Raw genomic sequence first — 24,507 nt, 5'->3', positions numbered from 1 at the left:
TTAGCTTATAAAATGCATTGAAATGAATAACTAAAACCTAACATTTAACAATATAACTTTTTGGAAAAATCATAAACTATTTCTAAGAAAAGTCAAGAGAAGGTGACAGCTGGAGTTTTAAGATCATAATCCTCATACTGTTCCACCGAAAGGTGATTTATATCAACAAATTAAATATAACTCTCATTTAAAAAGAGACCATAGATATAGAGGGAGAGTGAAACAGATAGTTGCAAGGCGGATCTATTGACAATCTTCTTCATGTGTGTCAGCCATCCATGACGCTGAATTAGTCATATGGTGATCCATTCAATTGGTAAGGTAACTAAAAATAACAAATTATCTGTGCTACAGCCCATTCATCTTGCTCATTAAGACAGTCTCAAGTTTAGAGACACTCAAAGTCTAATTTTAGTTAAGAAGTACAAAGCCCAACAACATAGTTGTAAATATGAAAAAAGCTTACTTTCCCAAGTTCTCCACATGGCCAAGGCAGGTGGAAAAACAGTAGTTGTATGCAATCACAATAGAAGGATACAGTGACTGAAAATCCAGAACAAGAACAGAGTTGCTATAGAAGCGAGATTCAGGCTCCATAATTAGGGGAACACACTGCGGGGCTCTCATCTGGGATCTCTGCTGTACACTAGGTGTCACAGGAATATAGTTCATTGGTTTAGCAATACGCAACATCATTGATTCCACACGGTACTGTGGGCAGAGAGGGAAAGGTAGGAAAAGAAGAAAAAGTTTAAATATAAATATACTGGTCTTGTGAATATGTGACAATCATCCGGGAATGTTTTGCTCTTCAGAATAAAGCTGCATGACATTTGTACAATACAGTAACATAGTATTGGTTATTTAGTCAGCTTTTAGGTGCCTGAAGGGGACATTTGTAAATCCTTTTCCTATTCCTGTAACTTTTATAAAAACTGCAAAAATGTCAAAATGCTTACACCATAAGTCAATATTGAAAAGACAGACACAATTAGATTTCTTTTTATATTTAAGTACAGCTATATCACAACAAACAGATGAAGGAGAAACAGCTGTACAGTTTGTCAATTTAAAAAGTTGGCCAATAATCTTTGAGAAATTGATTTGAAAAAAATTAGAGAACGAAAGTTAGGAGACTCGAGATGGATAAATATTATCTTAATTTTTCAAGAAGGAAACACAAGGACTCCAGAATTGAAAGGAATTTTGCAAGCTTAATACTTGCAAAATTGAATCAAGCAATTACTAATTGTTTACAATACTGCTAATAAGCAGATGGTTTGGTATATTAGAAAAAAAGCACTTGCAATAATCAACATGGGTTCACTGAAAGGTTCTCAAGTGGTTTTCAGGTATTCAACTTTTTTTTTTAAAATTATAAGCCAGTTCAAATAGTTTTTAAAACATATGGGGGTATAAATAAATAAAGTAGCTTACAAGCAATAAAATTAAATAAACAAACAGGTAATGCCAAAGTAGTTACAGCTCTATTTTTGCTATATTTACTGAATTCATAGATTGGGGGAATGTTACAGACATAAAGTGATTGAAATAATTAAAATAATTTTCAGCAAGGCATTTGATGAAATCTCTCATTATATCCTTGGGAAATTAGTTAGAAAGATATTAATTAAATGGCTTCTAAGGTCTCACTTTTCTTTAACATTAAAAAGAAATGATAGAGTCCACTTACGTTGATTTCCAAATCCTTTTTTATTTTATTTTTTTAATTTTAAAGTTATCTGTTGGGAGTTGAATCAAGCCAAAATCAGGAATGTAAAACCAAAGAGACACGGACTTTCTTCGCTGCTTCCCCAGTTCTAAGGGGCCTTTACAGGCATCCTTAATCACACTGACAATATTCAGGAACATAACGTTATCATCATTTTCTTAATAACATGAAAAACTTGGCAGTGGCCAGAAAGTTGGTATGGAGAAAAAATTAAGAAGTGAAGCTATTAAGTGAAATTAAAGCTTTTCCAGAAAATAAAATGACAAGATTCGATCAACCAGCTATATGTATTAGATGGTACTAGATAGAAAGCTGAAAAAAATCAAATCACCTCAAACATCTCAAACATAAGTATATCACTCACATAGAACTTTCAAGTGTGCAAAAAAACGGATTTTCTACCTGTGAACCTCTTGTCAGTACATGTAAAAACTGAATGCCAAAAAGTCTAGCCATTTCACTGGTTTTCCCAATCAGGTCCAGCTGTTCTAACATTTGGAGATTTCCACGGACACGACTGATGTAATGATCAACCATTTTCCATCTGTTAAAAGAGAATCCATGCTATGAACGTTAGGGAAAAATTTGGACACTTGAAATTAGTACTGTTTTCATTTTGCCAAAACATACACATTAAAAGTGAGGTTATTTAAGGAAGGAGTAATGATGTAAGTATGTTAAAGTATATTAAGCAGTTAAACATTAGAAAATTTCACATATTTCAAAGGCATAAAACTTAGTGGAAATATTCCAAGTTTAAAATAGTGCTTGTAATAAGGTGGTAACACTAAGAATAATTATTTTAGACAATTTTCTTGATTTACTCTTTGTTATAAAATATTAAAATTCTCTCTTAAGACACCACTGCTGACGATGCAGTAATTGTACAATTATAATTTATCATACCTATAGGTTTTTTTTTAACAATACGGAAGCTTTGGGCTATCATTGTAAATACCAGTCTTAAAAAAAAGCATGTACAATCTTATGGGAAGAAACAGAGTAATTTGAAGATTTAGAAAAATCAGGAAAATAATTTTAATGAGACCATCCATGGGGTAAATGTATGTCAAATTAGTATTTCCTGTGAAAATGTAAATATTCTGTTCTTTGATTTAAACTTAAAAAAAAAAAAATTAACCTCTTTACCCTACCTTTTTTGGTAAGAAAACAAGCAAACAACCCTCACCAGAGCCATGAAAGTTTTCATTTAATATTGTTATATTATTAAAATGTAAAAATGATCCAAAGGTATACTATAAAGAATAAAATTTATTCACTTAAAGAATAGTAAGGTTCAAATATATTGCAACCTTTAATTTTATGGCTTTTAGAACAATATAGTCATATAACTGTTAAATCTAAAAGGTTAAAAAACCTGTTCCTATGATACGTGACTAATGCATTTAGAAAAACTAGAAAATAAATATGAAAAGAAAAAAAATCACCTCATAAAGAAAAGACAGATAATAATCAGTGTTAGGATGTGGAGAAATTATAACCCTCGTATACTGCTGGTGGGAATGTAAAATAGTGCAGGTGCACTGAGAAACAGTACGGCAATTCCTCAAATTGTTAACAACAGAGTTACCATATAATCCATCAATTCCACTTATAGGTATACACCCAAGGGGAATGAAAACATGTCTGCACAAAAACTTGTACATGATGTTCCTAACAGCATTATTCATAATTAGCCACAAAGTGGAAATAACCCAAAATAATCCGCCGACTGATGAATGGATAAACAAAATGTAGTATATACCTATACAGTGGAATATTATTTGGCAACAAAAAAAAATTAAGTACTGACACATGAATAAATCTAGACAGCATATGCTAAGAAAAGCCAGTCACAAAAGGCAACATATATTTCATTTATATGAAATGTACAGAATAGGCAAATCTATGGAGATAGATTAGTGGGTGCCTACGGTGGGAGGCAGGGAGGTAGAAAAAGGAGGTTTGGAGGGTGATTGTTAAGAGATGCAGGGTTTCTTTTTGGAGTAATGAAAATACTCTAAAATTTATTGTGGTAATGGTTACACAACTCTGAATATATTAAAAACCATTCATTGTAGACTTTCTTTTTTATGTTTATTTTATTTATTTAATTAGTTTCAGGTGTAACTGTACACTTTAAATGGGTGAGTTGTATGGCATGTGAATTATATCTGAATAAAACTGTTAAAAAGAATTAGGCAAACATAAAAAACCATCCTAAACTTTATACTCAATTTTTAAACCAAATAGACAAATACTATTGCATAACTTGCATTTTTAACTTAATATAGTGTGACTATTTCCCCATATTTGTACATTTTTTTTGGTATCAAGTATACTGCTGTATGATTATAACATAATTTATGTAATGGATCCGTTACTGAGTATCTTTTATTACAGACCTATCTGGGAGATATTGTGGGTTTGGTTCCAAACCACCACAATAAAGTGAGTATTGCAATAAAGTGAGCTGTAATCTTTTTGCTAGTAGAGGGTCTTGCCATCAATTAAAAAAAACAAACACATGAAGCATAATAAAGTGAAGTGCAATAAAACGAGGTATGCCTGTACTATAAACAATGCTGTGATGAACATCTTTACAGCTAAGTCTATGTACAGATGCTTAAATATTTCCTTAAGATAAATTCCTAGATTTGATCAAAGGGTTTGCTATGATTTAGTTTTAATACATAATGACACTCTGCTTTTCCAGAAGGTTTTAATAATTTAAATTCATACTAATGATGATAAAATGCTGGTTTGCTTACATCATTGTCAACTCTGGGGATTATAATTTTTATAAGTATTACTAGTTTCAAAGGCAAAAAAATTATATCACATTTTTATATTTTTGGTTATATAGAGTATTAATGTAATCCTTCAATACAGATTTGACAAATGTAAATCTGAGACAATACATTATGTGTATACTCAATCAGTCCCTTTAAAATAAAACAAAATGGATTTAACAGCTCATCCTTTTTGTGGATCTGTCTTGGGAGTTTACTGATCCTTTTTTCTGCTTGAGCTAGTCTATTGTTGAACCCTTCTAGTGAATTGTTCAGTTCAGTTATTGTGTTTTTCAGTTCCATTTTAGTTTTTTTTTAAAACATTTTCTGTCTCTGTTGAAATCCTCACTTTGTGCATTGTTCTCTTGACCTTGATGAACAGCTTTATGACAATTATTCTGACTTTTCTATCAGGTAAATCATATAACTGTTTCAGTATGGCAAACTTCTGGAGGTTTATCTTGTTCCTTTGTCTGGAATATCTTTGCCTGATTCTTCAGTTTCCTTGACTCTCCGTGTTGGTGCCCTGCAGACAAAGCCTATACTTCTCCCAGTCTTCATGGACTGGCTCTGTACAAGAGAAGATTTCCATCACTCAGCCCAGTCAGAGATTCTCGGGGCCTTTACCAGCTCCTCCCCTGGGAAGGAGTATATTCATTCCTATTGAATATACTCTCTGGAATGAATAGGAATATTCATTCATTCCTATTCATTCCAGGGAGAAGCAGACAACTGTGGTTTTTGTCCACTCACTCTGTGCTGAGCAAGAAGGGGGAGTTATGGTCTGCTGGTCCAAACCACTGTCCCTCCAGCCCCCAGATAGCTACTGTGTAGGACCTGTTGGAAAGACAGATGCCAGTTCTTTGGGTAGCCTGGGAGGAGTCGGGGCACTAGATGCATGGATCAACTCTTCCTCTCCCCAGGGATAAGCTAAGAGCTTGGATTTTTCATCCCTTTGATCTGTGCTGAGCAGCAGGGGAGGATTCATAGCATCTACCAGCCCACATCTCCATTTGGCTCCGCCAGCTAGAGACTCTGTTGGACCTGGCAGAGCTCCCTCTCGGAAAAGATGGAGCACTAGACACCAAACCAAGCCTTTCCTCTCCCAGGAGAAGTTAGGAGCTAGGGTCCTTTTCCTGATCATATGACTCTGGGTCAGGGGCATGACTCTGGCAAGAGGGTGTCCTGAATCTCCCTACCAGCTTTGGTGAGTCTGGTTCTGTGTTCGTCCACGGGGCAGGAGCCTTTCAATTACTTTTTGGACTTTTCACAAAGGAAATTCGTGTGTAAACTGTTGCTGAATCAGTGTTTTTGGGACGGGGGTGGGAAGGAAAGGAGGATGCTGGCCTTCCTACTCCGCCATCTTGCTGACATCACTCCATATCTTTCCTAATATATTTTAGTATTTAAAGTATTTAAAAAGTGGACTGTTTAAATTACAAATGTAATATTTTTGAAATAAGATCACAATCATTCTTATTTTTTTGGTCCTATCTGGCTAGCCATGTAATATTAAAAAAGAATGGGTAATTGTGGCCTTTAAAAAATAAACATAGCATGACAAAGCTGAATTTTGTTAGGTAATTTGTTGTTGTAATAAGGAAATACAAGTTTTGATTTGGGGTGGAGGAAGGGAAGTATAATTATAAGGCATAACCCACTGAGGACAGGACTGGAGAGGTGCTGAAATGGTTGAACTTAGAGCATCTTGAATGCTCCGGTATTTTGGTGGATAGAGCATCTGGGAGGAAGTTGACAAAAACAGACACACAAAAATTCCAAGTACAAACTCACTTATTCTGAACTTCTTCTAAGGATTGACTCTACACCCAGGAAATGAAGCAGAGAATTTCTAATACTATCTTCCTGAGCCACGGGACATAGTGTTTAATAACTATTCCTTGGATAGCAGATGAAATCAGGACGCTATTGTGAGTTCTCAGATTTTAGTAATATTAGGGATTAGGAAAGGTTTTACAGGCTGATTTAGGGATCTAGGCATGAGACATAACATTTTATGGAAAAATGTGTTCTAAGTCACAAGCAGTAATACTTTAGGAACGTAACTCATTCATGTAAAAATGAAGGGCTTCCTGGAGATCCAAATCTGAGTTTACAAAAACAAAATAATAATAATCAGGGCACTTTAGTGCTTTACAAACAGATTTAATACAAGAAATCTTTGGCTAGCAAGTTCCTCTCATTCCTGAGTTAATTTACAAATATATGTATTTCCTTAAAACATTGTAGAAAGCAAAAGCAAATTGAAAAGTATGACTTACTTTCCTAGTAAAAATTCACTTAAGTTTAAAAATAAAATTGTCTGATCTTTCAAAGTATCTCCAAAGAAAGAGTGCATGGTCTCTCCATGTAATACAATCCATTTAGCATAAATAGTGTAATGTACAGTCCAAGTCCCTTATGTAGTATGTTAGGTCCAGTTCTCTATTTCACTTGGCAAAAACAGAATTACTTATCATCTTAGATAACACCTAATTAGAAGTAGCAAAAATATGATTTAGAGCATTCTAGGGTTTATAAACAAACCACTGAATGTCATTTTTAATGTTAAGATTAAGACCAAATTTCGTTTTATTTATGGGTATATAATTTCTCCTAAGCAGCCCAGAAAAAAAAATTACAGAGTTCTGCTTTGGATGTAGAAAGTTCCATTGTCAGACTTTACTCCAGTCTGACAATGATAGAACACTGGATAATTTACAAAATTATACCTTTTTTGAAGGTCACCAGGAAGTTGAGGTTACAAGAGAATCAGATGTTCTAAATTTCATTGGGTGACAAACCCATCTATGGACAGATAGGACACATAAACTATTTCACCTTTGGCAGAGTGTAGGAGGGAGAGGCAGTTGCCATAAAATAAAAGCAGGGAAGAAAGAAACAGTTAAAATGTTGATAAATTATTAAAGGTCATATATGGGCTAGCATGACAATTTAGAATCACCGGGAGCCTAGACCGCAGGGGAGTCTTTTTTGCATAGGCCCCCACCAAGTGCTTTTGAGAAAGACAGGGCAGGCAGGGCAGGGCACACAACTTCCTCCGACCCTTCTCTCATATGAGCAAAGTCTTGAGCTGCTGTGGGACTGGCAGGAAATTCCAATCCGCAGGGTTTTTGCAAGGATCCACTATCTCTGGGGGAAACAAAAGATGCAAAAGATGTCTGCTGCTGGGAGGTGGGCAGTAGGAAAAGCTGCATAGGAGGGAAGGGCAGGAAACTTCCCCTGTTCCAACCATGGGCATAGTACTAAGTAACAAGCAAAGGCTGTCTACCACTGGGGAAGGGGCAGAAAACTTTCCCAGAAACATTGCTGCTAAGGAAGGAATAGAAGCAAAAGCCATCTTCCCCTGGCAGAGAGTTAGGAAACCTGCTTGAGGCCAGGACTGGCAGTGGTACAAAGCAGAGGCCAATCACCACTGTGGGAAGAGCAGGCGTGCTGAGAAAGCCTCATCCGTGAGCCCCAGGAGGACAAGACTTCCGAAGACTCCGAACTAGAACCAAGTAACTCCCTGCCTCCACTATAAGCCTCACACAGAGTAGCAACAACAGCAGTGAACCGTTCATTAACCCTGACTCTGGAAAAAAACGCATTGCACACACTGGAAAAATGAGGAGAACGACTGTTGATTTCTCATCAGAAACAATGGAGGTTGGGAGTAAAGGGAATGAAATCTTTATAGTGGTAAAAGACAAAAAAAATCTCAATCCTAGAATTAGACAAGTGAAAATATTCAGAAATAAAGGTGAGAAAAAGATAGATTCAGATAAATAAAGGCTGAGAGAATTGCTGACAGCAGACTTGCACTAGAATTACCAAAGAAAACAATTTAGCAGTTTCTTAAAATGTTAAACAAGTAATCACGTGACCTGGCAATTCCACACCTAGGAAAATGAAAATGTATGTTCACACAAAGACTTGCATACAGTTTTATTCATAATAGCCTCAAACTAGAAATAACTCAATTGTCCATCAACAGGTGACTTGATAAATAAATTGTGGTATATTCATATAATTGAATATTATTTAGTAATAAAAATAAACTACTGGATTATGCAACATGGTCGAATCTCAAAAAATGTTATACTAAATTTCTTGATATAAGCCAGACACAAAGGGGTAGACTGTAAATAATTCTATTTATACAAAATTCTAGAACTGCAAAACTAATCTATAACAACATAAATTCAATTAATACTTACCTGGGAAGTTAAGGAATAGGTTGGCTGACTGCAAAGTTGTATAAAGGGAATTTTCTGGATGTTAGAAATGTTTATCTTGATTGGGGTAATGGTTACCGGGTGTATACATTTTTCAAAGTCATCACCCAATACACTTTATTGTATATAAATTATATTCCAATAATACTGATTTAAAAAAAGATATCCTCTTCCGAGTTACAGAACATTACCTGTATAGGTCTGTCTTGTTATCAAACCAATCCGATAAGACTCGAAAGGTAAAGAGGGGAAAACGCTGATGAAGAATGTGAAAGCTCACATTTTCAAAGGTATAGTTAGTTAGAGCCACCTAAAACAAAACAAAACAAAACAAGACTCCATTATAATGATGTTTGAATTTATATGCAAATTTGGTTCTAAGATTTTAAATATTACTTCTAACTTTTCATAGTAGATACGAAAGCTCCTTGCAATAATGATTTGTGTTACAACTGAGTCATAATTAATTTAAAACTACATATATACAGCCTACTGGACAGAAATGTTCATAATAAATTAATATTTAATTGGGAAAAAAGACCTGATGAGATTCAATGTGGTCATTTACTACTTAAGAGATCCCAGTTCTTATCACTTCTTTTTACGAGTATGCTTTATGTCAATACAAATACTGACACACAGAAGCACTGTTAATTTTTTGTTCTTTCCATACTTACTTTTTGGTCCTAATGACACGCTGATTAACAGGCTCCCACTGATTCGAGGCTGAGTTACCTAGTTTAAGGCAGGCATTCATCCTGTTCCCAAGAATTACATCAGTACTAAGACCCAATACATGGACATTATGGAGTCACTTAATTTCATTCCAAAAGCAAAAGATTAAAAGGATATGGCAGAAATGTTTCCCCATCTTCAAAACATGTAGGTAAAAGCTGTGTTAATGGGAAAAGAATACTGAAAAAGGGTTCAAATTTATGAAACATACGTCTAGCTAGATAGTCTTTCAGGAATACCCATGAGACACGAGCAATTTAGACAACAGCAGGCATTTCAATGAAAAATGGAAATAAGGAACCAGCAGTCCCGATACGTAGGTCACGTTGGGATTCTGGGGAATAGTTCAAACAGCACTTCACATATATTATCCCAGAATTTTAAAATATTTCATTTCCCACATACACAATCCAGCAAGTACGAAATAGAGATTGAATATTAAGCTCATATTAGTGTAGTGACCCAAACTAGTCTTACTTTATCTACAATTTCTATCAATCTCCAGAATGAGAGAATGTAGTCATACTTCAGAGTGTGCGTACACACATACACACACACACACACACACTCTCTCTCTCTCTCTCTCTCTCTCTCTCTCTCTCTCACGTTTAAACTTTGGAATGAGCCTATTCTAGAGTCACTAGTATAAAGTAGATACTAACCCATTATCTTGGAAGTAAATTACCATTTATTTTCCAAAAATCAGTATCTGCTTACTCTGTATCCTAATACACACCAATTATTTGCTGACAAGTCTATCTCCTTTTCTTGCATGTTTTCTAGCGTGTCTGAGTGTTCTCTGACAGTAAGTACACCTTTGTACCTACTCCCACTCCCTCCTCACTCCCCACAAGACTCAGCAGTGATCTCTCTTTCCTCTAAACGCATATACTATTTATATCTCATTTAGCTCTTGTACGGTGCCTGCAGTGTTAGTGATAGATGCCCCATCAAAGCCACATAATATATATGGGAACACATCACACACACACACACACACAAAATGAACAATGTCTTTGACCATAAAGAACTTATCATATATTTTATACATATTTTTATTTTATATATACTGAAAATATATACCGCGCTCTCTGAGGACAGACAGCATACCTACAATGAGCCTCAGTCTGACCCCTTACTAGCTATGCGGCTTTATAGGCAAGTCATTCAACCTCTGTGAACTTCAGTTTCCTCATGTAGAACAATACCTTACTGTTGTCTTACTTATGCTGCAAGCTCGTCAGTGTCAACATTTAAAAATGACAAGTCTGTAAAATGCCTTATAAATGATAAGACATATGAATGCAAGGGAGTATATTATTTTACTTTTTTACATACATAATCTTCATTGCCCACTGCTTTGTCTTACATTGAAAAGCACCTGACACATGCTTATTGACAGACGGCAATTGTAATGGGGAACATGAGAACCAGATTCTAACGCTGCCACACTGAGATAATGGGAGGCTTATGTGCTTGTGTGGAAGCCTCTGACCCTCCTAAGTGACTGCTGGGCGTGTTCTCTGCTGTTTCTTCACTGTCTTAGCTGTCTGCTCCTTCTTAGGATCTGATTACTCTGTCTACTCTTCATAAGGTTTTCGTTCACAAAAATGTGTCTTTGGCTCAATCTTGATCACTCACTCCCTCTGCCACTTTCATGTGACTACCAAGGCTGTATCTCTAATCCAGACCCCTACCCCATATTTGGGACTCCCTATTTAAATGCTTGTGGGGTACTTTCACATGGATATCTGACCAATAACTCATGTTCTATAGTCTTAAAACATCATCTTCCCACCTACAAATGATCTTAAACCATCTATGCCAGAACCATGATAATCATTCTTGACATCTCTTCCTCTTCATTTTTTTGTACATCCAGTTCTTGCGGACTAACCCTCTAGGTTGTTTTTTGAATCTCTATACGACTGCCAACTTTCATGTGAGCTACCCAATAATCTTCTCTCTGGTTTCCTTACCTCTGCCCTTGTCCTCTGTATACTGTTAGACAGCTCTCAGATGTCAATTCACGTCACTGCCTCCATCCCACCTGAGCCACCCACTTCCACACTCATACTCCAAGATCTATTATTCCAATACTTGCACCCCCTCCATAACCTCATGCATCCCATTTTCTGACCACCATCTCCTATCTCCAGTTTACTCCCTCTAGTGCCTGGACCTCTCCCCTTAATCTAGCACAAATTCCAGTCAGTCATTATAATCACAACCTTGCACATACCATTCAGTTCGTTGCCCCTCTCCTGCTTCATTTGTAATTAATTGGTTAGTTAAATTTTAGCAAAGCCATAACCCTTTGCTTATGAAGTGCAGTCAAATATAGCCCTCTGTTACTCTGCCCTTATATCTATGAATTTGAACATAGCTGGCAGGTATCACTTTAATTTCCTGGTGCAAATCTGAAATGGGTTCTCAATGCTGCCTAGCTCTCGTGCTGTATTTTCTTAATTATCCACTCTCAAATGTTCCTAGATGACTATTTCATACTTTTCTTTCCTCAAACCCCAGAAGCCTATTACACTGAGAAAACTGAAGCAATCAGAAGACAACTTCCATAGATTTGCATTGCCATATCTACCCACCTTCCAACATCTGCACCCACATAATCTGCCTCCCGTCCTGTTAAAACAGAGACAGCTGCAGTCTTACTTGATCTAAACCCAGGCCCAAATTTGTGCACTTGAGATGATACTTAATAAACATTTGTTGAAATGAATCAGATCTGTTTCCAACCTGCTTGGCAAATTCTTAAAAGGCCTGAACTAAGTTGATATCTAGAAAGGCTCTAAATATAATTTTCCGGGAAAGAGAAATTTATTCTTTCATTCAAGCAGTCAACAAATGTGTCATGAGCACTATTTAACAGGCAGCGTATTACTGAGGATTCAAAGTCCAGAGCGATCAGCAGTAATTCTGTGTTAAAGTTAAGCAGCAGAATAAAAACTAGCATATTAAAAAATAAATAAATTTTTAAAAACCCAAACTAGGTATAGAAGAAAAGACATCCATTCAACTCTAAATTGTGTGTGTGTGTGTGTGTGTGTGTATACACGTGCATGCGCGCACAACTGTTGAGTAGATGTCCTAGAGAGAACAAGGGGATTTCACTTTCATTTTATATACTTTTCTGAATTTATTTTTTATAGTGAATATAAACTATTCTTTTCAAAGGCATATTGTAAAACAAACTATGAAGATTAAAAAAAGCAGTAACAAGTTAGAAACTGCTGTCATGAGGGAGACACAGATAAAAGAAATAAAGATAAAAAAGAGCCTCTGGAACTGTTTAAATCCAGAAAAAAAAGCTTGAGGGCCTTTAATATGAAGAAAATTCTCAGGGCCAGCTTCTGTACAGTCATAACCCTTAAGTTCCAGAACAGACTGAGATACAAGACAGTCCTTCCCACAGGTTCATTCACAATTTCATGGAAATTTCCAAATTGCCAGGAGTACTTGGAGTTAGAAAAATAAGTAACAATCTAAACTGGCCCATCTAGGGAGTGGGGGGTAAATTATCCAACTCATAATTTTCTCACAGTTGTTCCCCACATTTACAAATAAAGAACAGAGATGCTATATATTCAGCCTAGAATTACAGAAAGCCTTTGACCCTGAATTTTCATTAAGGACTAATGAAAGCTCTAAACTTGTTTACTCTCTAATTTGTGATTTTAAATAATGGGTAATTGCTACAGCTGCCTTTTGGATCCTTCTTGGATAATAAGACTCCTGAAACTAAGATTCAAAAATTGAATTTTATATCATGTACTATATTTATGTGTTCGTTCCAGGCAAAATCTGAGACTGCAGTTTGAAATATAATATGGAATATACAAACCAAACACACCATAGTCTCTGTACCCTTTATATCCTATGCTGTGTCACTAGAAATTATTTTAGAGTCATTGGGGGTTCTTTTTGCTCTGATAATATTTTAAGAAGACAACAACAGAATACAGTTATTTTTGAGCAGCTACATATATCATACATTTTCAAATTAGATGAAATGTGAGCATAACTTTAGGCTCACAGTGCAGAGGGGAAATTGGAAAAAAAAATGGGGATACCTGAATTTAATATAAAGAACATATTTTCTTATCTGAAAGAATTACTGTGCAATAATAATGCCCAAAAGAATTACAGAGGGCGTGCTTACAAAGTCAAATGTTTTATATAAATCTAGAAGAGCCAGAATCATCATAGTGAATGAGTATATAACAGAAAATGCATAACGAGAAAGTAGTTTCAAAGATGAAAAGCAATTGAAGAACAGAGCTTTCTTTTAAATACAAACATTTTATCTGATATTATCCAGTCTGATATCTGACAATAAACCAATTTATAGTGGGTGTCATTTTTACATTTCAATAAGAGAAATCAGTCAACTTCAAGGACATAATATGATCAAGAATCCTATATAATCTTACATTTTTCTTGAAAGAATTATTTCTCTGAGTGACTGCAAATTAATGAGATAGTGTGTAGAAATTCATACTACAAAAAAACCCTTACCTGAGCTCCCAAAGCCTCAGCTGGATGCTAATATTAACTATTTCCAAGTATTGTCTTTCCGATATACCTTATTTGTTTGACCCAATTTTTAAATATCCTTAGTTTGAAAATTTCCTTCCTTCCTAGACTACATTTTTCTTACTGTAATAAATAAAAAAAGGCCAACTGAATTCATCTGGCCTTAAGTGCTAAAATAATTTCAGTGCAAAAAATGGTAAAATTATACAACATTCAACACATATAATATTTAGATACCTACAGACTTTTCTAGCTACTGCTACCTTAAGCACAAATAGAAAAAAAATTAAAATTCATCAATAACATTAAAGTTAAATACTTATGCAACTTTGTATTTTATTTAATTTAATTAATTTTTTTTTTTTTAAGAAGGGCGCAGCTCACAGTGGCCCATGCGGGGATCAAACTGGCAACCTTGGTGGTACAGCACCATGCTCTAACCAACTGAGCTAATCGGCCCCCGCCCCCTGCAATTTTATATTTTAGAAAGTGGTATTTATTTTTGTAACTCTACTTAAGTATAATAAAAATAATTCACAAAGAAGTGTAAGTTACACAGTAAGCTATACAGATATTCTCTAATGATTAAAATTGTTATTGAGCTAATCTCTTATTTCCAAACAAAATTTTAGCTAAAGCACCTTACCTCATTTCTCATGATTCTCCAAAGATTTAGAGTAATTCGGCCAACAATGTTTATCTCACTCATTGTATCTGATCCATAGTCATCTCTTTCAGCTGCAAATCTGTTCTCAATTTTATCATCTATAGAAATTAATATAGATTTCATCAAGACTCACAGAAACCAAATTTCCAAGCAAATTATGTCAAAGAAAATGAGAATAAAAATTAAAGATGAAGACTAAAGATGAAATGTAATTCAGTCTATTTTGTTTAGACTTAGAGAATAATCATTTTGACTAATAAAAATAATTTTTCTTTCCTCTTTAAATTATGAAAGCATTTTGTTAAATACGTCTGAAAACTATGTATTTTTAACGATAAAAAGTGTGTGTACACATATATATATATGTGTACACACACACACACACACACACAAACACACACATTATTAAAAACTAATAAATTATTCTCTCTTCAAATCTGGCAATTCCTGGTGCTATTTTTATGAATACCTAATGCTATAGCATTTGTTTGGTGCTACAATGAAAAATATCTGCTGTTAAACTGGTCTTTTTTGAAAAAATGGTCGTTTTCAATCTAAACAATTCTCTGAAAATGTGTTGATATCAATTAATGATGTTCACATTAAGGATGAAAGTCTCTTAACTGTATAGGGAGCTGGAGAGTTCCTCTTATAGCAAATAGAGTTCTGAGTCTAGTTTCTTAAGTGATGATTTTACCTCAAATAGAAATTAAAATGTTTTTTCTTTTATAGCATTGTGTATATACAAGTGTTCATCAGAGGCTCTGGAATATTAAGTATATTTACCCTATGTTGAATGTCTACTATATTCTAAGAACTGTACTAACACTATTTCTTTAATTTTAATACAAACACTTTTTATGTTAGTGTACTTTTTACTTTGCATTGCAGTAATTCTACTTAGAAATGTTTTATCTTGCCCCAGGTCACAGAGTAATAGAACCAGTACTGTAAACCAGGATTATCTAATTCCAAAGACCATGTACACATAGCTCCCCACTCTTCTTTCTTTATTTTAAAGAGATAACGTTTGAAAGATTTTTTTTCATTTAACAAACACTACAAACACCGGCCACTCCCTGCAACGCGCAGGGTGTTTGCTATGTTCTCATGTTCTAAGTACTTCACAATTGCCCTGAGATAAGTTCTGTTATCATCCCCATTTTACAGATGAACAAACTGAGGTACGGATAGGTTAAGTAACATGCTTAATATCATATAGCTATTTAACAGCATAGCCAGGATTTGAACCTAGACAGTCTTTCTCCAGAATCTATGCTTTTATTATAGGACCCTCTGTCACCGAGTCCTTTCTATTGTACCATGAATGTTGCCTCATAAAAATGGTTTCAGCAGTGATTTTAAAAGGACAAAGCTTTCATTCACTCTTCTGATTCTTCTGATCTGAAGTCAAAGACCTTACCTGTTACAACTAATTAATAAGTGCACCTGAATACTCATGCTGCCTCTCTTGAATATTTAGAAACCCATCCCAAATGAGATGTTGGAAAAATTGAGACATACCACTATTCCTATCACTCAAGGGACACAGAAGCTACAAAAAATTCGTGCAATGAAAAACTAAATGTAAAGTACCTCTGCCTTTTTATTTAAAGCTTTTGCAAAGCTCAAAATTTTATTGTTCTGAATTTTCTAGCTTCAACTTTTCCCTTTAAGTTTACCAACAGTTAAAGACATTTTACTGAAGTCAGAACCTCTCCCAGAAGGTCTCTTGATTCGTTTTTACCAATTAGTATTTGGTCTTCTAGCCTCTCAAAGTATATGCTACTTTGTCCTAGTCAGACTTGTGGGAGCCTTTAAAACAGAGTTATTAAAAATTCTGTGGTTATATAAAAATACAATTTTAAAAAGTGCTTAATAAACTGTAATTTTGACATGAATATCATTATTTCCCCCCTTTTCACTCAGAATCAGACTTGGGGAACAGCTTAAAACATAAACCAGACAAACAAAATAAAATTAATAGTATATCAAGTAAAAGAAATGTTATGTGCCTCATAATGATTATGAAGACTATCTCATAATACAGAAAAATACTTATGATAAGATGCGAGATGAAAGAAGCATAATAAAAATGAGGTATATGTATGATTAGAGTTATATGAAAAATAAAGACCAATAAATGTATACAAAAACGACTAAAAGAAAACAAACAAACATACTAAAGGTATATACAGTAGTGAGATTGGGGTACATTTTCTTAATTTAAACTTTTTCTATAATGGACTTATCTATCTAGGACTTACACAATTTAGTATTAAAAATTAGGCTAGAACAATCGTACTTTTTAACATCTTGTCTTTGTTTACTTTTAATTTCTTCTGTAGTTGAACCCTAAAATATTCACAATGCTACATACCTGGCACCCGAGAGATCATCTGACATAGGTCAACACTTAAAGCAGCAGCCCTCTGTAAGAGGTAACCCCAGGAATGCATCTGAACCTCATATCCTAGCAGGATATCAGGATCATACCTAAAGAATAAATAAAAATGTTAAACAACACACACATTTGAACCTTTCACCAGAAGACCTGTTTCTTCATAAAAAATAAAAATAAAAATCTATGTTCTGTTTCTCAGATGGGGAAGGGATAGTACAATGGTTACCTACAAAATTACTATACAGGATGGAATGGGGCAATTAGAGCTCTTATTTGGAGGTATTTTTGTAAAGTAAGCATAGTTTTTACTTAGATTGTGTATTTATTTGCTGTAACTTGGGAAACTGGGGTGGGAGGAGGCATTACCACTGAAGGATAAGAGAGAGTATGATTGAGAATAATGCAGGTGGAGGCAGGGTGAAAAGTGAGGGCGTGAGTGGATACCGTATTTTGAAAAGATCCCCAGGTCATTGTGTTGCCACTTCTCTACCCCTCTGGCCTATACTGTCCTTAAATAGTTTTAATGCTGAGAAAGAAAATGAAAATGCCTTCCGTTTCCTACTCTATTTTATCAATGACTTGGTTCTCACATGAAGGCCTCAGTAATGACAAGTTTGTCCTCTAAACTTAAGAGGAAGGTGACTCAGTTTCATGGGAGACTGAACTATTAATACTAGGGGGACGATTACTGTGGGGAAGGTAAGCATCAGAAACTCGGAGGAAAATGTGCTCATTGTGGTCAGAGTTGCACTGGTAAATTGAACTGACAATCTGCATCCAACTCAGAAGGAACCTGTTTGTGGCTCCTCTTAGGATTTCCACGGTGATCACCACAGAAAAATGTGTAGGGAAGAGAGGAACTGATTAGTCATAAATTGAGAGCAAAAGTACAGTAACACTATCAAAATAGAAGCTCCAAATCATTCTGATTATTGTATTGTTTATAAAAGCCAAAAAGCAGAGAGAAAGATCACAAAAACTTATAAAGTTGGGTTTTACATAACTGCTTGAGAAGTCACTCTGAGTTGTGGGATGTGCAGTCTGTCCAAATTATATCATTTAAAAACTGAAGTATAATCCGACGTGTGCAGGATAGAATGACACTAATTTTCTGATATACGCTATAGATGACTACTCTGCAAGTCTGTGGTGTAACAATAGATCACGAGCAGATCATCCGATATAGTTTTAGAACCGGTTTGCTAATATTTTATCACAGTTCCATAGCTATTTTCTTAAAATAGATGTTGACTGGCTTTAGTTTTTACTTATAACGTCATAAAAATATCTCCTTATTTTTTATCCTGGAGGATTTAAATGGGTATGTCAGAAGAACTAGGTTCAAACTTCTGCACTAGCATTCTTTTTATTTTTCCTATTTGTTACTTAAAGGCCTTATGAAAATACATTCCATATTGTAAATTTAATATCTGGCGATCTGCTGGTGATTCACTGTTGTACCAAAGACTTACAGAGCAGACCTCAACTTGTCAGGAGAAAAAGATAATGTGTATATTATCTATGTGCTTTTTCTCTATATAAATAGGGTTGAAATTTCTAAGAAAACGGCTTAATTTAATAATAGTTATTGCTTAACTTAATATAACAGCCAAATGGACCTTTTCACCCACCTAAGTGTTTTCTTGGTAGAAAGTGCCACGTGGCTGGTAATTTCGGAAGAAAGAGCAGGATTACGGCATGAACATGGAGAAGCAAAAGAAAGCACGACAATATGCAACAATGAGGCAAATTCTCAGTTTCAGAACTTAAGGGCTAAAATGGTAGATTAAGTCTTAAAAAGGAAGTTCAGCTAGATCCTAGGGCACTAAAGAAAGGTTTCCCAACATTAAAGTGAAATTCTTCTCAGAGTGGTCAAATATGAACTATCTGCATGACAAGTGTATCTGCCTATAAAACTAACTATGTACTGTTCAAGTTATCCAGTGGCTCTAAGGACTGTCGAGATAAGAGATTTGAAGGATTCCTATACACACACAAACGAATCCATGTCGTTGACTGCTGGCACTCAAAATACAATTGACTGAAACTTATATTTTCCTTTTGCCCACACTTTTATTATTGAAATAAAAGTGTGGGCAAAAGGAAAATTGAAATAAAAGTGTTGGCATGAAAGCATCTGACATGTTGATGCCAACTTCTGGGAAAAGATAAAAGGTAGAACTGGCAATGACAAGACTCAGATGGATGGAAATGCATCCAGTCACCAGTGCTATAAATAGTACAAATTCTTTTTTCCTCCCTACAGTGGTGGATAGTACCATATCATTTTTGATGCTCTGACATCTAATTTAATTTTGTTTTGTTTAAAACATTTTCTGGTTTTCTAATTTCAAAATGGTTTATGTTAACCCATTTGGGATTCAATCAGATGTTGAGTGGGTAGAATATCATCCTGATCGTTAATGAAGAGTATCATCTCAGTTTTACAGGCTTTATAAGAGTTCAACTCTAGACTAAAGTTCAACTCAGTTTTACAAGAGTTCCACTACAGAAAGCAGAACAGAAAGGGCTGTATATACAATATGCTCAAGGACAGCTTTTATCCATACATCAGGATCCAGTGAGTATTTTCTAGCCTGCGTTAAGCATTTTAAAACTTATACCTAGCAATGGGCAGACATTTTAAGTTTCTAGAAAAGTGATGCATTTAATAAGAGTCCATGGCTACCAAGAGTTAGACTCTTGAGAAAATGCAAAAGATTCACTTAATTATTTTATTTTTAAATTAAATTTAGGAACAGATAGCACTTCAAAGGTTTTTGGAAATACTGGTTTGTTTAGAACTCAGAAAACATTTTCTTAAAAAAAAAAAAAAAGTACTGAAATAGTAACCGGCCTCCAAGGTAAAAGCCTATTTAATGAATAACTTTAGTGGTTCCCCATTATTTCACTATTGCAGAAAAATCATCCTGAAATCCAACTGGGAAAGCGAGAGGCTAAGTTAATATTGCTCTTTCACTGACCCCTCAATCTTGAGAATAGAATATTCTTTTTTCTATCCCTAACCTTACGGAGGTGGTAGAAGGTGAGGGCCAAATCTTTCCAAGGATAACTCTATTTTCAAGGAAGGGATTCTCTTCCTCTTTCCTACCTTCACCTATATTAATCAGCAACAGCATGAAAGGATTCTTTGAACAAAAACTGGAAAAAAAAAAAATCAGAAAATACAAAACAATACCTCTTTATTATATCTGTAATTTCTTGAAAAAGTGCCTTCTCATCAGCAGCATAGGTAACTTCTAGTCTTGTAATCCCAGATCTAATAAGTAATGGGGTCTGATATCTGTTATCTAAGAAATAAACAAAATGTTTACTATACATAAGTGTGTAAGTAATACTATTCCTTACTTTTGACTGAAATTATGCTAGTGAAATACTTCAAATTTAGAGAGTTTTCCCCAAAGTAAATACATAATTAACCAGTCTTGAAAAATTTCTTAACATTTTTCTAGTTTAATATGCAAATGACAATTCAAATTTCATATTTTCAGTTATTTTCCTGAAAAGTCTACATTCACAAAATTCCAGATAATTACATGTCACCTGAAAAGAAATGTTATTACTTTGTTTCTCTCTTACTCTTCCTACAGGAAGAGCTTTGCTTAGTAGAGAATATTTTAATCAGTGGTATGATGGAAAATGTTTACAATCACCTCTTTGGGGGCGGGGGTGAAGCCCTGATTTGTAGTGCTTGCCTATTTCCATGATGTAAAGACTTCCCACCATGGCTGATATCAAACAACCAACGTGAAATCAACTAGTTCAAAAAATTCATGAAAATGCCATGAAAAAAGCTGTGAAATATTCACTGGCTTGTGAGATGGTACAAGCCAGCTCAAGCACACCACTGATTAAACTGCAAGTTCTTATATGGTTTTGTTTTGTGCTAAGACTTCCTTCACAGTTGACTGAATTCATGTATTACCTTTTGAAACTGCAGAGGGACATTTGGTATTTTGTAAAATGCCTTATATGGCATATTGCCATGTTTCCCCGAAAATAAGACTTAGCCGGACAATCAGCTCTAATGCGTCCTTTGGAGTAAAAATTAATATAAGACCCGGTCTTACGTTATATTACACTATATAAGACCGGGTCTTATATTATAGTAAAATAAGACCTTGTCTTATAGTAAAATAAGACCGGGTCTTATATTAATTTTTACTCTAAAAGACGCATTAGAGCTCATTGTCCGGCTAGGTCTTATTTTCGGGGAAACACGGTATATAAAGAATCTCTGAACTGAAAGTGTACATATTTAGGAAGGGCTATAAACAAAATTAGAATATGTCTTAAAGTCTCTTATAAACCGTTAACTTCATAGCAGTAACCTAACTTCTTAAAGCAAAGAGAAATTCTGCATTAGCAGCAAAATACCAACACTACATATATAAGATTGCCCACCCAACCTAGAGATACCTATCATTTGATTTTAGTATTAACAATTAGTATTTTACACAGTATTTAGAAGAAATTAGATATGCTAATGGGAAATTTTATTAAGATCTTTATAATATACTGCTTCTGACTTCTGATCATTATTTAAGAATAATGAATCTAGGACAAAGCTATACACAACACTTCCTACCGCCAACATCTCAGCAAACAATTTAGAACGGAGTTCTTTAGGCTTGTTTGGTTCAGAGATCACCAGCACAGACATTCAAGGTTTGTGTTAGGGTGCAGAGGTATAAAATCAATATAAATGAACATTACCTTGGCTGGAGACTGTCTTGTCTTTATCAATCACTATGACGCCTGTGAGCTCTGTTTTGTCTGTGTCTGGTAGTGGAGTATCAGACGAGATGCAGTAGAACAGAGCACAAATTGGGTCAAATTCAGGATCTGGTTCTAAGTCTCGTCTAGTTCGAGCATGTAACTCCACACTAATTAGGGTAAGATTCTGTATCTATAAAAGGAAAAAAATATATGCTTTTAGACACTTTTAAAGACATGCTGAAAAAAGTGTGTTTCACTAAGACTCCAAGGAAGTAACGTAAAACTGAAAACAGAAAGCATGGCCACGAAGGACAGAGTTTAACACTCTACAGATTAAAACTAAAGATTTTTACATCTAAGATTAGATTAATCAATTTATTTTTTATTTTAGAAAATCTGCTTATACTGTAATTTCTCAATGTCGATACATATTTAAAACTATTTATCTAAAATACATGCAGTGCCTCTCATTTTCTGTTTGAGAAAGAGAATGATTAATCCAAGTGGTTGTAAATTCAAACCAAAGTTTGTTACTTTTTATTTTCTACCCAGTTAACTAACCTATAGTTTTACTTATGGTTTAAATGGAGAAGAGGGGTATTTTTTAGTTTGAAACTCTTAGTTATTAATTATTTACTACTTGAGGGCTACTTCAATTTAGACTTTTGTATGTACTAGACAGATTTTTAATTATAGTTTTTCCTGAAAAAAATAATGAGAATTGCATGGTATTAACTACATAAAAGCCAGAGTTTTGCCCATACACATTTTCTCGTTGACATATAATGCAAAAAATGAAGTATTTTTCTTTTTAAACGTATTTTCCTATGCTAATAAAAACTCTTAACTGTAATCCTTAGTTCTCTTTCTAAAATCAAGACATTTTAAGTAAAAACTCTGGGTACAAAAAAACAAAATGTAGGATGGATTGATGATTATAGCTGGAATTCTAGCCATCATTGTACCAGCAATGTACACGTATCTGGCAACGGAAAACAGCAGACTGCTGTTACAATATTGGTAATTATTCAGATCATATAAATTTAATAAAGGGTACGTATTTTGTATTTATCTTGCAATGCCAACTGTTGAAGAAATATAAATGCAAAGTTCTCACTAATAATGGGACTAGAATTTGGTAAATCTCTATGGAGGACAATTTAGAAATATCTATCAAAATTTAAAATGGACACATCCTTTGATCTAGCAATTCTACTCCTGAGAATATATTCTGCAGATATGCTGATACTCATACGTATAATCAAATTACATGCACAAAAATGTTCACTAAAGATTATACTTCCAGTTTTTATAAATTATAAAAGACTAAAAATCAAAATGTCTATCAGTTGGAGAATAGTTTCATAAATTATGTGATATTCATAAAGACTACATACAATGGAATACTCTGTAATCTTTAAAATTTTCAAAAGAACGAGCCAGATCTATATGTCCTAATATGGAAAGATCACCATAAAACATTGATAAATGGAACCAGAGAGTGCTTTTATGTATGCAAAAAAGGTTAATAAGCATATGCATAGAAAATTTCTGCAGAGACATGAAAAAACGTAGAATTGCTTATTGCTTGTGGGGAAGGAGACTCTTAGTCTGGGGTGAAAGGAAAACTTACTTTTCATTGTAAATCTTTTTGTGCTGATTGAATGTTTTATCATGTATAAGTAATAATGCATGCATCCATTAGTAAATTTGTTAATAAGTATTTTTTTAAATATAAAAATACATGAATTATGCATGTAAAGGCATAAGGAATAATAAAACCAATATCCACAAACCAATACTTTCCTTAGGAAGTATATGTTGCTATTTCTAGTAAAAATGAAAATACGAAACAAATAAGATTAGGAAAAAAAATCAAATCATTAGGGGGACCTCAGGGAAAGAACTTTTATTTTAAATGTTTACTCTTTAGGACTGTTTGAAATGGAAAATGGAAAACGTCTCCCTAAACCCAAGCAAAACAAAACCAAGAAACCAGTTTAATTAGAAAAAGATGAACATGTAGAAAGACTACAGAGAAGACTGAAGACAATTTCATGTCAAAAGAATCTTGGAGGCTAAATTATTTATTTAGTGGGCCAAACTTCACACTCAAGTTTTGCCCTTCTATTCTTTGATATAAAATGCATTACTAATGTTAGGGACATTTTTTTGCAAACATGGAATGAAGAGATTTACTGAGTGTGACTAGGAAAGAGGTAGGTGAGAAAGGGGGACAAGGTTACAACTTTTTCCTTCTGCATATGCAGTAGAGAGAGATTAGCCCAGGGTAATGGGAAACAGAAGAAAATTGCTATGGGCACAATTTCTGGGAAAAAGGAACAAAGCATAGTGCAGATTTTTTTGGTTCATTCCCTATTTGACCAGCAGGTGGCTTTTTGGAGTGTGACTTGAGATGAAGAAAGCCTGTGTTAGGAAGAAGCTATAAACAACTTGCCAGACCTTGGAAGTGATTTCTACTTCAAGAGGGCCCATGATTCTGAAATGGGGTTACACAGAATAAAGTAACAGTATAAGAAGAAATTTATATTTTTCAAATAATATAAAAGTAATCAAAGGTAACAAGTCTTTTTGCTAAGGTCTATCAAAGTTGCTTTAATAAACATTTTTAACAAAGTGTTTTCTTT

At 34.4% G+C, this 24,507-nt stretch overlaps 1 protein-coding gene across 4 annotated transcripts in view; it reads right to left on the bottom strand.

Annotated features, from left to right (window-relative positions):
* The window catches only part of REV3L (REV3 like, DNA directed polymerase zeta catalytic subunit), a 152,785-nt gene that overhangs the window by 26,375 nt on the left and 101,903 nt on the right, over positions 1-24,507 (bottom strand). For all 4 annotated transcript variants that reach the window (XM_019734940.3, XM_019734942.3, XM_088795507.1 and 1 more), the window contains 7 exons: positions 21,857-22,049; positions 20,319-20,430; positions 17,096-17,211; positions 14,695-14,813; positions 8,954-9,072; positions 2,135-2,276; positions 467-711 (listed from right to left, as the gene is read on the bottom strand). In XM_019734940.3, coding sequence (XP_019590499.3) covers positions 467-711; positions 2,135-2,276; positions 8,954-9,072; positions 14,695-14,813; positions 17,096-17,211; positions 20,319-20,430; positions 21,857-22,049 — 1,046 coding nt within the window. The remainder of the gene's footprint in view (positions 1-466; positions 712-2,134; positions 2,277-8,953; positions 9,073-14,694; positions 14,814-17,095; positions 17,212-20,318; positions 20,431-21,856; positions 22,050-24,507) is intronic.

The sequence above is a fragment of the Rhinolophus sinicus genome, chromosome 2 (assembly GCF_057876585.1).
Source record: "Rhinolophus sinicus isolate RSI-liver-muscle chromosome 2, RSI-T2T, whole genome shotgun sequence".
NCBI classification, from domain to species: Eukaryota; Metazoa; Chordata; class Mammalia; order Chiroptera; family Rhinolophidae; genus Rhinolophus; species Rhinolophus sinicus.
The sequence above is the reverse complement of the archived record's forward strand: the minus strand, read 5'-3'. Positions and strand labels throughout refer to the sequence as shown.